This window comes from Pipistrellus hanaki (genome assembly GCF_964339955.1).
Source record: "Pipistrellus hanaki genome assembly, chromosome: 2".
Lineage (NCBI taxonomy): Eukaryota > Metazoa > Chordata > Mammalia > Chiroptera > Vespertilionidae > Pipistrellus > Pipistrellus hanaki.
The window spans coordinates 146802829-146818373 of NC_140504.1; the positions used below are offsets into that span (position 1 = coordinate 146802829).

At 43.2% G+C, this 15545-nt stretch overlaps 1 protein-coding gene across 2 annotated transcripts in view; it reads left to right on the forward strand.

Annotated features, from left to right (window-relative positions):
- The first annotated feature begins 8714 nt into the window (after positions 1-8714).
- The window catches only part of USP33 (ubiquitin specific peptidase 33), a 56503-nt gene continuing 49672 nt past the window's right edge, over positions 8715-15545 (forward strand). Inside the window, exon 1 of one of the 2 annotated variants that reach the window (XM_084872132.1) lies at positions 8715-8958. In XM_084872132.1, the coding sequence (XP_084728258.1) occupies positions 8920-8958 (39 nt within the window). In that variant the 5' untranslated portion in view covers positions 8715-8919. The remainder of the gene's footprint in view (positions 8959-15545) is intronic. The other variant, XM_084872133.1, reaches the window with a different exon arrangement.

Sequence of the window (15545 nt, forward strand, 5' to 3'; positions counted from 1 at the left end):
TACTTTGAGAAGGGGGTCCAAAGGTTTTACTAGAATGTCAAAGGGTTCAATTATAACTATAAAATGGTTAAGAACTTAGAACAATCACCAAAACCGGTTTGGCTCAGTGGATAGAGTGTCTGCCCGCGGACTGCAAGGTCCCAGGTTTGATTGCAGTCAAGGGCATGTACCTCGGTTGCGGGCACATCCCCGGTGGGGGGTGTGCAGGAGGCAGCTGATCGATGTTTCTCTCTCATCGATGTTTCTAGCTCTCTGTCCCTCTCCCTTCCTCTCTGTATAAAATCAATAAAATATATTTTCTTTAAAAAAGAACTTAGAACAATCTTGGCAAGTACTTTTAAGGTACATGACATTTTAAGTGGGACTTTGTCATGTCTTTTGGCAGCAGCTCCATAGTTGAGAAAAACAGATGCCAAGTGCCTTCTACAAAAGTATGCGAGAGCATCCAGAATATGCTAGGAGAATGCAAAGCCCATTTAGCAATCCTCCACCCTCATGTACTTCCAGGGAATGAAGTGGCAGAATTGGTTAAAAGAAAAAAAAAAAAAAAGACAAAAAAAAAAAGACTAGAGAATGAAAATGCCCAGGCGGTAGTTTTCTGGAGTGCTGTACATTTTCCTTACCCTTCCCCAAGAGTGGAGAGAAAAGAGTGCTTATCCCATCCTACCCCTACCTCAAGCCAAGCGAAGGAGCCTTAAGAAACTCAGACAGCTTGACCTCTGTGCCCTAGTTTATGTCACCTGGGAAAGTCTAAAGGCAATTGACTGTCCAAAGAGGCCTCTGATGGCAGAGCAGAGAGAGAAAATTGCAGCGGAAGTGACGTATACTTGCAGTTTTGCAAGAAAAGTTTTCCTGTGTGCCATGTAAATGCTACCAAAGGTAGCCAGGCTTGAATTATCCTAAAAACTTGTATTTCCAAACCCAAAGCTAAGTGGACCATCTCAGTGGTTATAGCCACAAATAGTTTTCCTGCTGTTAGGAAACAGAGAGAGGTCCCCAGCAAGGCGAGCAGTCATTGAGGAACCCACCGAGGAGCCCTGAAAGGAAAGAGCCATTGGTACCTTCCGCTTGGAGTGGGCCTACAAGCGGAAGGTACCAATGTCAGATTTAAGTGCCCCAACCCGGTGTATTTGATATTTTATTTAGGATGTTTAGGATCACTGCTCGCTCCAGCTGAGACAATATATGGTCAATGTACTTCATGAATTATTGGTGGAAACAGCACTTATCAAGTAACAACATTAAGCCTGACCAAAGCCTAGCACTTTGAGAAGTTAAAAACAATTACATCACCTAAGTAGATGAGTTCTTTTTAGGTAATTCATATATCCAATTACTTTTTCCATTAATCGCTAAAACCTGGCAGAGTCCCCAGAAGTAACCTAGCGCCTCCTTTCAAATCCACACGAGGCCAGAGGGTTTATACTGGCTATTGTATCTTTGTCACCCAAAAGTATTTGACAGGACTCTTCTACACATCAAAACTAAGCTAATCAAGGTATCTATTATTCAGAGTATAGTTCTAGATGCTAATTTAAAATATCTATTCTATGCACACACCCAGATATTGCAGATGCAGTTCCTCAAAATGTTAAGTATATGATCCAATTCCTCTTCTAGGTAATACCCAGAAGAAATGAGAACATACAGCTACATAAAAATTTGTACACGAATGTGCATAGCAACATTATTCATAATGGCTAAAAAGTGAAAGAAACCAAATGTTCATCAACTAATGAATTGATAAATAAAATGTGGTATGTTCATATATGGACATTTATTTGGCCATATAAACAAGTACAGTACTGGCACATGCTACACCATGGATGAAACTTAAAAACATGCTAAGTAAAAAAGTCAGTCATAAAAGATTACATATTGTACACACTGAGTGGCCCGATTATTATGATCTCTATATGCATAATAATCTCGCCACTCAGTATATATATGTATTAGAGGCCTGGTGCATGAATTTGTGCATGGGTGGGGTCCGGCCAACCTGGCCAGGGGGAGGGGACATGGGCGGTTGGCCTGCCTGCCTGCTGGTTGAACTCCTGGTTGAGGGGATAATTTGCATATTAACCTTTTATTATATAGGATATCCACTGAGTGGCCAGATTAGTATGCACTCAGAGATTATAATGACCTGGCAACTCAGTGTAATTGTATTGATTTGAAATGTCCAGAATAAGTAGATCTATTGAGATAGAAAGTAGGTTAGTGATTGCCTCAGGCTGGAAGGGTTAGGAGGAAATGGAGGTGACTGCTAAACAATATGGGACTACTACTTTTTAGACTGTGGTACAAATCTGTGGATGTATTAAAATATTAAGTTGTATACTTTATTATTTTTTATAATATATTTTATTCATTTTTTACAGGGAGGAAGGGAGAGGGATAGAGAGTTAGAAACATTGATGAAAGGGAAACATCGAACAGCTGCCTTCTACACACTCCCTTCTGGGTATGTGCCTGCAACCAAGGTACATGCCCTTGACCAGGATCGAACCTGGGACCTTTCAGTCCACAGTCTGACACACTATCCACTGAGTCAAACGGGTCAGGGCTAAACTATATACTTTAAATGTGTGAATTGTAAACTATGTGAGTTATATCTCAATTAAACTGTTACCCCCCCAAATTATTATTGCCATTTGCTTTTAAAAAAATATTTTTATTGATTTCAGAGAGGAAGTGAGAAGGAGAGATAGAAACACCAACGATGAGAGAGAATCATTGATTGGCTGCCTCCTGCATGCTTACCACTGGAGATCGAGCCCACAAGCCAGGCATGTACCCCTGACTAGAATTGAACTGGGGACCCTTCAAGTCCACAGGTTGAGCTCCATTCCCTAAGCCAAACTGGCTAGGGCATGTACTGCTATTTTTACTTGCCATCACTCAGTTGCAAAAATGAGAAGTTTTTTTGTTTTTTTTTTGAGAAGGTATCTGTTTCAATATGATCATTCAATTGTCTTCTTCCCCATTCTACCCCCACCAAGATGGCTTTAGGAGAGCTTTCAACGCCTGGCCTGAAGAACAATTCCAGGGTTTACATTTTATATCATATTTGACACAAATGGCATCTCCAGAGTTCTACTCCAGAATCAGTGTGATCTACCTGGCACCTATGGAACGTATAATCTCTCCTTCCTGACAGGGGAGTTGATAGATTTCCTTCCTTATAGCCTGTCCAGGTATTATTGAAGAAAAGTAAGGGATTAAGGGATAAAAGGATAAATGCAAATACCTTGGAGTGAGCGGAGAGGGTGGGAGTCCATGGAATTTAAAAGTAGGAGATATGCTGCACTGCCAGAGTGCATTTGCTTCATGAGGACTGGTCCACAGCAAGGACTTGCCCTGGTGTCTACAGGAGAAGCACTGCCTACTTTCATGTATCATGAGCCACACACACTGGCCTTGAGCAGCCACATCGCTTGTCTCTCTGTGTCATAGAACCCCTGAAAGAAAGATAAGCCAAAAAAGGACTTGGTTACCAGGTCCTGATACATTCTAAATACAAGAATTTTGGAACAAATGACTTTTGCCTTTTTTTGGTCTATTTAATTGTCTGACTTATTGATTTGTATATGCATTTATCACTTTATTCATATTTTAAATTTCTTCTGTTATTTGCTGGCTTGACTTTTCATCTCTTAATGGTGTCTTTTGATGCAAAGATGAGTTTTTATAGGTGATACTTAGTTTTTGGTGGCAAAGTTACTTAATAATGGAGAAAATTTCAAACCCCCTTTTTCAAAATCTCTCTTTACTGCATTCAAAAAGCATTTCACTGCCAAAGCCGGTTTGGCTCAGTAGATAGAGCATCAGCCTGCAGACTGAAGGGTCCTGGGTTTGATTCCGGTCAAGGGCATGTACCTTGGTTGCGGGCGCATCCCCGGTGGGGGGTGTGCAGGAGGCAACTGATCAATGATTCTCTCTCATCAATGTTTCTAATTCTCTATCCCTCTCTCTTCCTCTCTGTAAAAAGTCAATAAAATATATTAAAAAAAAAAAAAAAGCATCTCACTCATTTTCAAAACATCACTTTTACTTTGAGACCATGGGTTAAATATGTACATTAAAACGTTTTTATAGTTAGTATATTGATGAGAGCCACTTGTTATCACTGCAAAGATCAGAAAATCTAAAACACTTGACTTCTTTCTGTCACAAGACATCAGGGAAGAGTGATTTTTTTTTTTTAGAAGTGATTTTTTAAAAATATATATTTTATTGATTTTTTTTTTTTTAACAGAGAGGAAGAGAAAGGGATAGAGAGTTAGAAACATCTATGAGAGAGATATACATCTATGAGAGAGATATACAAAAAATATACTTTTGCACACCCACTACTGGGGATGTGCCCGCAACCAAGGTACATGTCCTTGATGGGAATCAAACCCAGGATCTTTCAGTCCGCAGGCCGACGCTCTATCCACTGAGCCAAACCGGCTTTGGCAAGAAGTGATTTTCTTGATCATTCTCTTATCTCTTTACAAAGCAGTATAAATATTTAAAACATTTAGATATTAGATTTTTTAAAATAAAAATTAACTACATTGCTGACCTCCTATAACATAAAAACTGCAATATTTTGAAATATGTTGAAAATAAAGGAAGGAGTGGAAGCACATGTACCCTCTAAATTGTGAAACTTCCATTCTTGCCCAGGGAAGCCAGGATAGGTAACCATCTGTGGTGCAACCTGAGACTTGGTGTTAACCCCTACACAGAATGTTGGCAAAGGTCCCTTTATTCCATTTTTACCATAAAAATAGACATATAAGCTCCCATATTTTCTACTTGTTTCTTTTCTTTCTTTCTTTTTTTCTTTCTTTCTTTCTTTCTTTCTTTCTTTTAATTTTTTATCCCCTTTAGCTCAATGGGGTGGCTCATTTGGTTGGAACATCATTGCTTTAACCAAAAAGGTGGTTGTTCGATTCCAGATCAGGGCACATACCTATGTTACAGATTTGATCCCTGGCTGATCACCTTAATGGGAGAGGAATTGGTCATCACAATATTTATCATACAGGAGGCTTAAAAATATCAATCATTCCAAGGAAAGAAAAAGCTAAAGCAGTTCATCACCACCAAACCAGTATTACATGAAAGAAGAAAAAAAAAAAAAGATAAAAATATAAATAATAAAATGGCATTAAATGCATATCTATCAGCAATTGAATCTTAAAATAAAAGAACAAGCAAAACAGAAACAGACTCATAGGTACAGAGAACATACTTTAAAAAATTTTAATTCTTTATTGTTGAAAGTATGACATATGGCCGAAACCGGTTTGGCTCAGTGGTAGAGCGTTGGTCTGTAGACTGAGGGGTCCCAGGTTCGATTCCGGTCAGGGGCATGTGCATTGGTTGCGGGCACATCCCCGGTGGGGGGGGTGCAGGAGGCGGCTGGTCGATGTTTCTCTCTCATCGACGTTTCTGGCTCTCTGTCTCTCTCCTTTTCTCTCTGAAAAAAAATCAATAAAATATATTAAAAAAACAAAAACAAAAACAAACAGACAAACAAACAAAAAACTGGTAAAACATAAAAAAAAAAAAAGTATGACATATGTCTCCTTTTTCCACCCTCAGCGCATGCCCTCATCCCCCTACTGTCTGTGTCCATTGGTTATGTTTATATGCACACATACAAGTCCTTTGGTTGATCTTTTACCCCCCCACCCCATACAGAGAACATTTTGATGATTATCAGATGGGAAGGGATTTGGGGAGGGGTAGGTGAAAAAGGTGAAGGGATTAAGAAGTACAAATTGGTAAGTATAGCATAGTCTTGGGGACATAAAGTGCAGCATAGGGAATATGGTCAATAATCCTATATCTTGGTATAATAAAAGCCTAATATGCAAAGTGTCCCCTTGGGCCGTCATCCTAGTGGGAAACCAGGAGTTCAACCGCTTGCTATGATGTGCGCTGACCACCAGAGGGTGGCATGGAACATGGCAGGTGGCAGTGGAGGTGCTGCCGGCCCTGATGGGTCCCTAGCAGAGCGGGACGGTGGTGGGATGGTGGAGCAAGTGAGGAAGCAGCACCAGGCCAAAGTAGAGTGCGAGGCAGGACAGCAGGGCTGGGAGGCTGGGGGCGCAAACTGGGACCCCATCCCCTTAGGCCAACCTGAGGGACCCCACCCATGCATGAATTTGTGCACTGGGCCTCTAGTATTCTAATAACTATTTGAGGCCTGGTGCATGAAATTTGTGCACAGGGGGAGGGTGTGTCCCTCAGCCCAACCTGTACCCTCTCCAATCTGGGACCCCTTGAGGGATGTCCAACTGGTAGGATCAGGCCTAAACGGGCAGTTGGACATCCCTCTCACAATCCAGACTGCTGGCTCCCAACTGCTCGCCTGCCTGCCTTCCTGATTGCCCCTAATGCTTCTGCCTGCAAGCCTGATCACCCCTAACCACTCCCCTGCCAGCCTGATGGATGCCTAACTGCTCCCCTACCAGCCTGTTTGCCCCCAACTTCCCTCCCCTGCAGGCCTGGTCACCCCTAACTGCTTTCCCCTGCTGGCCTGGTCCCCCCAAACTGCTCTCCCCTGCAGGTCTAGGCCCCCCCAACTGCCCTTCCCTCTATGCCTGGTCACCCCCAACTTCCCTCCTCTGCCAGCCTGGTCATCACTAACTGCCCTCCCCTGCAGGCTTAATTGCCCCAAACTGCCCTACCCTGCAGGCCTGGTTCCCCTTGACTGCCCTCCCTTGCAGACCTGAACCCTCCCAACTACCCTCCCCTGCTGGCCATCTTGTGGTGGCCATCTCGTCTCCACATGGGGTCAGTCATCCTTAACCACATAGGGGCAGACATCTTGTGTGTTCGAGTGATGGTCAATTTGCATGTTATTCTTATATTAAATAGGATATATGGTGTCAGATGGGTATGAGATTTATGGAGATGATCATTTGGTAAGTTACATAATATCTAATCACTAAGGTGTACACCTGAAACTAATATAATATTGTATGTCAAGTGTAATTGAAACATAAAAATATATATATATATTTTAAAAATATATTTTATTGATTTTTTTACAGAGAGGAAGGGAGAGAGATAGAGAGCCAGAAACGTCGATGAGAGAGAAACATCAACCAGCCGCCTTCTGCACACCCTCCACTGGGGATGTGCCCGCAACCAAGATACATGCCCTTGACCGGAATCGAACCCGGGACCTTTCAGTCCTCAGACCGACGCTCTACCACTGAGCCAAACCGGTTTCGGCCATAAAAAAATATTTTTAAAAGTACTAATAAGCCCTAGCTGGTTTGGCTCAGTGGATCGAGCTTTGGCTTGCAGACTGAAGGGTCACAGGTTTGATTCCAGTCAAACGCTTGGGTTGCAGGCTCAATCCCCAGTGGGGGAGTGCAGGGGGCAGCAGATCAATAATTCTCTCTCATCATTGATGTTTCTATCTCTCTCCTCCCTTCCTCTCTGAAATCAATAAAAAAATATTTAAAAAAAATACTAACAATACATTTTTTTTCATAAACAAAGGAAGCTACTTGTTTCTGATGGAGACTGAGCATTTTGCATAACTCTTGCCTACAATGCTCTCATTGTGGAGACTAAAAAAGAGGTAACAGCCAAAACTGGTTTGGCTCTGTGGATGGAGCATCAGTCTGTGGACTGAGAGGTCCCAGGTTCGATTCCGGTCAGGGGCATGTGCCTTGGTTGCGGGCACATCCTCATGGGAAGTGTGCAGGAGGCAGCTGATCGATGTTTCTCTCTCATTGATGTTTCTGACTTTCTATCCCTCTCCCTTCCTCTCTGTAAAAAATCAATATAATATATATTTTTTAAAAGAGGTAACAAACAGATTGAAACTGGAAATGTTAACCATAATTTTGATCAATGTAACTTTCTGTTGTTTGCTTATCAATCAACTGAATGCAATTTGATCAATGTAACTTTCTGTTGTTTGCTTATCAATCAACTGAATGCATTTCAACGATTACATAAATTTAGAAGGCAGGTCTCTTCCAATGCTCTAGGCCCTAAGCAGATACTAAGGTTTCAATAAATATTTTATTTGATTACCTTGATTCTGGCCTAAGGGGAAAATGGGAGAGATGAATTTCTATGATGCAGATGTGGAAAAGGAAATACAATTATTTTTAGGTCATCTAGGTCCTGAGAAGTTTGGAAAAGAAGGGAAAAACAGTGTTGAATTTAGTTGTCTAATAATATTCCTCTGCACAAGGTCAGACACCTGAGGGCTCTTCTGTGGCTACCCTGAACGCAGCCTCTGTAATCATTCAAGCAAGACCTGCCCGTGGTCCTAGTGCTCTGCATGGCTACTGTCCCTGCACCGCTAACAAATTTGGAGGTGAGCCGAAACCGGTTTGGCTCAGTGGCTAGAGCGTCAGCCTGTGGACTGAAAGGTCCCAGGTTCGATTCCTGTCAAGGGCATGCACCTTGGTTGCCAGCACATCCGCAGTGGGGGGTGTGCAAGAGGCAGCTGATCGATGATTCTCTCTCATTGATGTCTCTAACTCTCTATCCCTCTCTCTTCCTCTCTGTAAAAAAACCCAATAAAATATATAAAACAAAACGAAACAAAATAAAAAAACAAATTTGGAGGTGAGAACAGGCCTGGGTCTCCCTCCTCACCTGGGCTCCAGGCGCCGTGGCCACGCCCCCTGGGCGGGACGAGCAGTCACCGAAGCCCCGCCCCTCCCCGCCTCTCCCCCGCGACACCCGAGGCGCCTGCGGCGGCCGCGGAGCCACCGGAAGGGGCCTGGGCGGCTGCGGGAAGTGGCCGGTACCGGGGGCGGGGATCCCGAGGATTGCTCCGGAGGATTGCGGTGCCGAGCGGTTTTCCGGCCTTCGGGACGCGACACCCGCCCTCTCCGAGGCCCGGGGCGTGAGGCAGGGGCTTGCGGCGGCGCGGCTGCAGGCCCCATGGCCGCGCTGGCGGGGCCCGTGGTGAAGGCCTTGGAGGTGAGGGCGGCGCTGCCGGGAGGGGAGGGGCGCGGGGCCTCCGGGCGCCTGGACTCGGCTCCTGGGCTCCCGGGCGCCGGGCCGGGCGCCGCCGCGGCCTGTGCGGAGGGCGGGGCGGCGGCGCGCGGGCGCGGAGGGGCCTCGGCCGCTCTGGGTGCTCGGGGCGCTGCAGGGGTGATCGGGGGGCCGCCCGGGGGAGTGGGGGGGGAGTCAGCGGAGGACGCGAGCCAGTCGTGCATTTGGGGAAGGGTCCCCAGGGGGCGTCCCCCCCACCCCCCACCCCGGGAAGCGGGAGGAGAGCAGGGTGAGGCGAGTCCGAAAGAGGGGGCTCCGCTCCTTTCTTGCAGGTCTGCAGCCCCTCGCTGAGGGCGCGGGCAGCTGGGAGCCTGCGGCGCGCTGGCTCCTGGTCGCGGGGTTCACCTTGCGGCGCAGCTGGGGTGCTGGGGCCCATCTGTGCAGTCCCAAGGCTCCTCCCCCGTCATGCATGGTTGTGAGCTAGGAAAACCTAGCTGTCATTGTCCCTGGAATTTTTCTTCCGCTGGTATTGGATCCCATACTGTCTCAGAGGTTATTCCTTAAGGTCCGTCCCTCTGCAGGTTTTGTTTGGGTTCAATGTTCCGTGTTGTTTCCCTTGACTCTCATTACCAGCTACAAAACGCTCTTGGGCTGTTTAAAAGGGTGCAAGTTGAGCTGTTGGATGGGATTCTTTCTCGGTGTTTTTACATTCAGCTTGAGTATGCTTAGGTTTACATTTTCATGGGATCGGTATCAGGCTGGAAAATTGGGCCTTTAGTGAACATCCACGCAGGAGCCATAGGCTCTACACTGAGGATGAATCTTGCCACAAGGATTTCTCTAGACTTGCTTAAATGATGTACAGAATTTTTTATTTTTAAAAAATATATTTCATTGATTTTTTTACAGAGAGGAAGGGAGAGGGATAGAGAGTTAGAAAGCTCAATGTGAGAGAAACATTGGTCAGCTGCCTCCTGCATACCCCCCACTGGGGATGTGCCTGCGACCAAGGTACATGCCCATGACTGGAAATCGAACCTGGGACCCTTCAGTCAGTCGCTCTATCCACTGAGCCAAACCAGTCAGGGCAATGTATAGAATTTTTTAGTTTAATCATTATTTTTCTTCAAGAAATACTGAGTTCTCTACTTTCATTTCTTTTTAAAAAATACATTTTTATTGATTGCAGAGATGAAGAGGGAGAAGGAGATAGAAACATCAATGATGAAAGAAATCACTGATCCGCTGCCTCCTACCCTCTTACTCCCCAGCTAGGCATCCAGCCCGCAACCTGGGCATGTGCCCTTGACCAGAATCGAACCTGGGACCCTTGGTCTCCACTGAGCCAAACCAGTTAGGGCCCTACTTTTATTTCTGATGGAGACAATTATATCATCTGGAAAGGTCTGACCAAATCAGATAATAGACTATTGACTTTGAAGCTATGCAAACAAATATTGTGAGTGAATTCATACTATTAATAGTAATATAAATAAGGGGGAAAAGTAGGACTCTTACTGAAAGCCAGTGGCAATTTTAAGAAAAAGTTGTAGAAACCATGCCAGGAGCTTTATATTCTTTCATTTACTTTGGCAGGGTTGGGGGGAAAAAAAAGACAGTACAAAGAATATTCCAGGAATAAAATATTTGATTTTCTCCTAAAGGAATAGTCTACTTAAGAATGCTCTTTGGTTTTGATGTGGTTTATTGCCAGTTTCCACTTTTTTTTCTTTCTTTTTTTTTTTTTTTCTTTTTTGAGCTCTTTATAAGCTACAAATAATTAAATAACATAATAGTTTAGTTTAATGGCATTATATTTTAGTAAATAGTTTTTAAAAAAAATATATTTGAAATTCTGAGTTGAGATAATTCTTGTATTGCTGTAGAATTTTTATTGACCTTTCAAATACACAATCTTATTTGATCCTTATGACAATTCTCTGAGTTAGAAATGCCAAGATATAAAGTCTTTTCCCATGACAAAAGCATTTTGAAGTTGTGTAAGGATCAGAACTTCCTTTAAACCTGAAATAATCTTGCTGAATTAACATTTGATATTATTTGGAATTCAGACAGCTATCAGAGCACTGGGAATTACAGCAGATGACAGACAGTGGACTTTTTACAAGAAATTGAAGTATATAATTGGTCAAAGATTTTTGGTGAGAAAGTAGAAATGTAGTCATTTTTGAAAAAGAAAGGACTAACAGCCTTTTTTAGTGTAGTTTTTATTTTTATTTAAAAAAATATTTTTATTGATTTCAGAGAGGAAGGAGAAGGAGAGAGAGAAAGAAACATCAATGATGAGAAAAATCATTGATCAGCTGCCTCCTGCATGTCCATGACGGGATCGAGCCTACAACCTGGGCATATGCCCTTGGTTGGAATCAAACCCGGAACCCTTTAGTCCGCAGACTGATGCTCTATCCACTGAGCAAAACCAGCTAGGGCTAGTGTAGTTTTTTAAAGAAAATAAAAATAAAAATAAAAACGTCTACATATGATTGCAGGAGCATTTTGATAAATAGGATAGTTCCAAAGAGTCCAAGATGAGTGCAATGGTTTGTCTATTAAAAGGAGCATGAGCCTTAGCTGACTTAGCTCAGTGGATAGAGCATCGCCCTGTGGACTGAAGGGTCCCAGGTTTGATTCTGATCAAGTGCATATGCCCGTGTTGTGGGCTCGATCCCCAGTAGGCAACTGATCAATGATTCTCATCATTGATGTTTCTATCTCTCCTTCTCCCTTCCTCTCTGAAATCAATAAAAATATATTTTTAAAAAAGGAGCATGAATTTTGAACAAAATATCATATATATTAAGAGAACCAATATTTAAGAATCAGTGCATATGTAGCCCTAGGTGGTGTGGATCACTTGGTTAAAGTGTTGTCCTATACACTAAAAGATATCAGATTTCCAGTCAGGACACATACCCAAAGTGTGGGTTTGATCCTGATTGGGTGCATACAGGAGGCAACCAATTCCATGTCTCTCTCTCTCTCTCTCTCTCTCTCTCTCTCTTTCTATCCCCCCTCCTCTCTCTAAAAATCAATTTAAAAAATTTAAAAAGCAATGCATATCCTATATAATAAAAGGCTAGGTGGCGTCCCGTGAAGTCATCACAAGATGGCCACCCTCATGTCATCAAAAGATGGCCATCAAAGGTGGCTGGCAGGGGAGGACAGTTGGGGGCCATCAGGCCGACAGGGGAGGGCAGTTAGGGGTGACTAGGCCTGCAGGGGAGGGCAACTGGGGGCGACCAGGTTGGCAAGGAAGGGCAGTTGGGGTGAGATCAGGCCTGCAGACAGGTTGAGCATTATGCAGACAGAATTGTTTAAAATCTGCAGCTGCCTAGGTAGCCTTCATGCAGTTGAACCACTTCATAGCGGTGATGCTGGAGGAACCAGACATGACGCTCTCTAGAGCTGGTCAGATTTATCAATATCAATAATGGGTTGATCAGTCATGGGTCTGCAGGCCCAGGCAACAGGACAGTCTGATTCTTTACCCTGTATAATAAAGAGGTAATATGCAAATTGATCCCCAAGCCCTCACAAGGTGGCCGCCCCCATGTCATCACAAGATGGCCCCTCGTTGTCACAAATGGCCAGTAGGGGAGGGCAGTTGAGGGTGACCAGGCCTGCAGGGGATGGCAGTTGGGGGTGACCACGCTGACAGAGGAGAGCCATTGGAGAAGATCAGGCCGGCAGGGGAGCAGTTAGGAGTCAATCAGGCTGGCAGGAGAAGCTGTTAGGGGGCTATCAAGCTGGCAGGCCGAAGTGGGTTAGGGGCAATCAGGTAGGCAGGGGAGTGGCTAGTAGCCAGCAGTTCTGGATTGTGAGAGGGATGTCCGACTGCCAGTTGAATAGACTGAACATTGGATTATGGACCTTTTTCAATATTAAAAGGTTCATTAGATTACCAAGTATATATGCTGATGTGTAAATAAATATGAATAACCCAGGTGCCTATGTTTCTACAATAAAATTTGAAAATCTGTTCTTCTGTTATTAGAATGGCAGGGTCAGAGTATCGGGTTTGAAACTTGGATGTTGTACTGCTAAGATATCCCTGCCCCAAAAGTAATAACTTGAGAAGCAATTTGAATCTATAGATGGGCAATTGCGTATATACATCCAGGTATAATGTGTTATTATGCATGGTTTAAACTTTTTACTTCACTGGTATCATACAGTATGTATCATTCTGCAGCTTCCTTTTTCCCTATTCAATATTATATCCTTTAGTCCATGTTGATAAAATTATCCATCAAGTTCATGCAGTAAAACTGTTGTGTAGTATTCAGTTATGGATATACCACTTATATACTCATCAAACGATATTTTTAAGACATTTTAAAACCAATAGTGAGATTATAGATTATCTAGAAAGCAAAGAGGAGAATATTTCCATTTCATTGGCTAACATTGGTTATAAAGGAAAATGTATAAATACTTTTATTTTAAGCAAATAAAAAGTAAGAAAACTCAGAACTCATGTTTAGGGATTAAAAAAAATAAAATAAAAAACAAGTAGGACATGTAGATTAAAGATAAAACTGTAATTAATGAAATTGGAAACAAAACAAAAATAGTGGAAAGGATAAATCCCAAAGCTGTTCTTAGCAAAGACTAATGAATTAGATAACCTCTAAGAGAAGGGAAAAAAAATTGGAGTAAAAATATACAAGTTTAGCAATGAGAAAGTAAACACCTAAATATGAGTGATTAATGGGACTTTTATGCAAATTTTCTTGAGAATAATACTTGCAATGCTATGATGCCAAAATTGAAAATCAAGAGGAAAGAGATGATTTTATAGCAAAATATAAATTAGTGGAATTGACCCAATAAGTGAAAAACTTGAACTGACTTATTCCTACTAAAGGATCAAAGAGATGATGGAAGATCTGTTCTTTTTTTTTTTTTTTTTTTTGATTAAGGTATTACATATGTGTCCTTATGCCCCCATTGCGGGCGCTCCCCCCCCCTCATGTCCTCACCCCCCTGTTGTCTGTGCCCATTGGTTAGGCTTATATGCATGCATACAAGTCCTTTGATTGATTTCTCCCCCTTACCCCCACCCTCCCTGCCTTCCCTCTGAGGTTTGACTGTCTGATCAATGCTTCTCTGTCTCTGGATCTGTTTTTGTTCATCAGTTTATATTGTTTATTATATTTCACAAATGAGTGAGATCATTTGATAGTTATCTTTCTCCCAACTGATGCTTAGCATGATGCTCTCCAGATCTGTTCTTGAAAGAGGCAGCTGAGCAGATGGTGTCACAGTTGTTTCATTTAATTTATAAAGAACACTAGAGGTCTGGTGCACAGATTCGTGCACCAGTGAGGTCCCTCCGCCTGGCCTGTGAGGATTGGGCCAAAACTGGCTCTCTGACATCCCCCGGGGGGGTCCCGGATTGCAAGAGGTCACAGGCCAGGCTGAGGGTTCCCACCGGTGCATGATAAAGGCTGGGGAGGGATCACAGCAGGGCTCCAGGGCATGTTCTGCCCGTCTTGTTCAGTCTTGATTAGCTGGACCCAGCAGCAAGCTAACCTACCAGTTGGAGTGTCTGCCCCTTGGTGACCAGTGTGCATCATAGCGATTGGTCGAATAGTCGGACTTAGCATATTAGGCTTTTATTATGTGGGATAATATAATATAGGAAAAAAACCCTTTTGTGCCGAGACCGGTTTGGCTCAATGGATAGAGCGTCGGCTTGGGGACTGACTGAAGGGTCCCAGGTTCGATTCCGGTCAGGAGCATGTACCTTGGTTGCGGGCAAATCCTCAGTAGGGGGTGTGCAAGAGGCAGCTGATCGATGACACTCTCTCTCATCGATGTTTCTAACTCTCTCTCTCCCCTCCTCTCTGTACAAAATCAATTAAAAAAACAAAAACAAAAACCCTTTTGTGGTATAGAATATACAGAGCTACTTGTGCCGTGCCAGCAAGCCTGAGAATGGGCTGGTGAAGGATGAAGAAAAAGACGGACAAAGAGAATAAACTGGGTCTAGGTGGATCTTCTGTGCCTGGCTGAGGCCAAAGAACAGATCCAACTGCAAGATGATGGTTTATTTTATAGTCAGAGGTAATTTACAACATTCTTGTAAATTTCACTTGTTTTGGCAGCTTTTGTTGCTCCTCCCACAGCTCATTAGCTACCCAGGAAAGATCTAGGGAGCAGTCACAAGATCAAGCCTAATTATGCTTAGAGGGCTATGCCCTTGAAGCTGGGACTTGTGTCTTTGCCTGCAGGTCAGTCCGAGGCTTAACCCTAAACCGCTCCCTACAGCTACTCAGTACATTCTGCCAAGAACACATATTTTTATCCCTGATAAAAGTGTTCTCAAAAAGATTAGTCCCACTTATGTATAGAAATACAAAATTTCTAAATAAAGTATTAGGCAATAGAATCTAGATATGAAGCATTAGACTAATAGTACATTTGACCCAATATTGTACCATTGCAAGGATCATTAGTATCAAATTTGTTAATATAATAGATGATATCAACAAATGAAGCAAGGAGTAATAGTAAGCCATTAGTAGCTGCTGAGTAGACATTTGGTA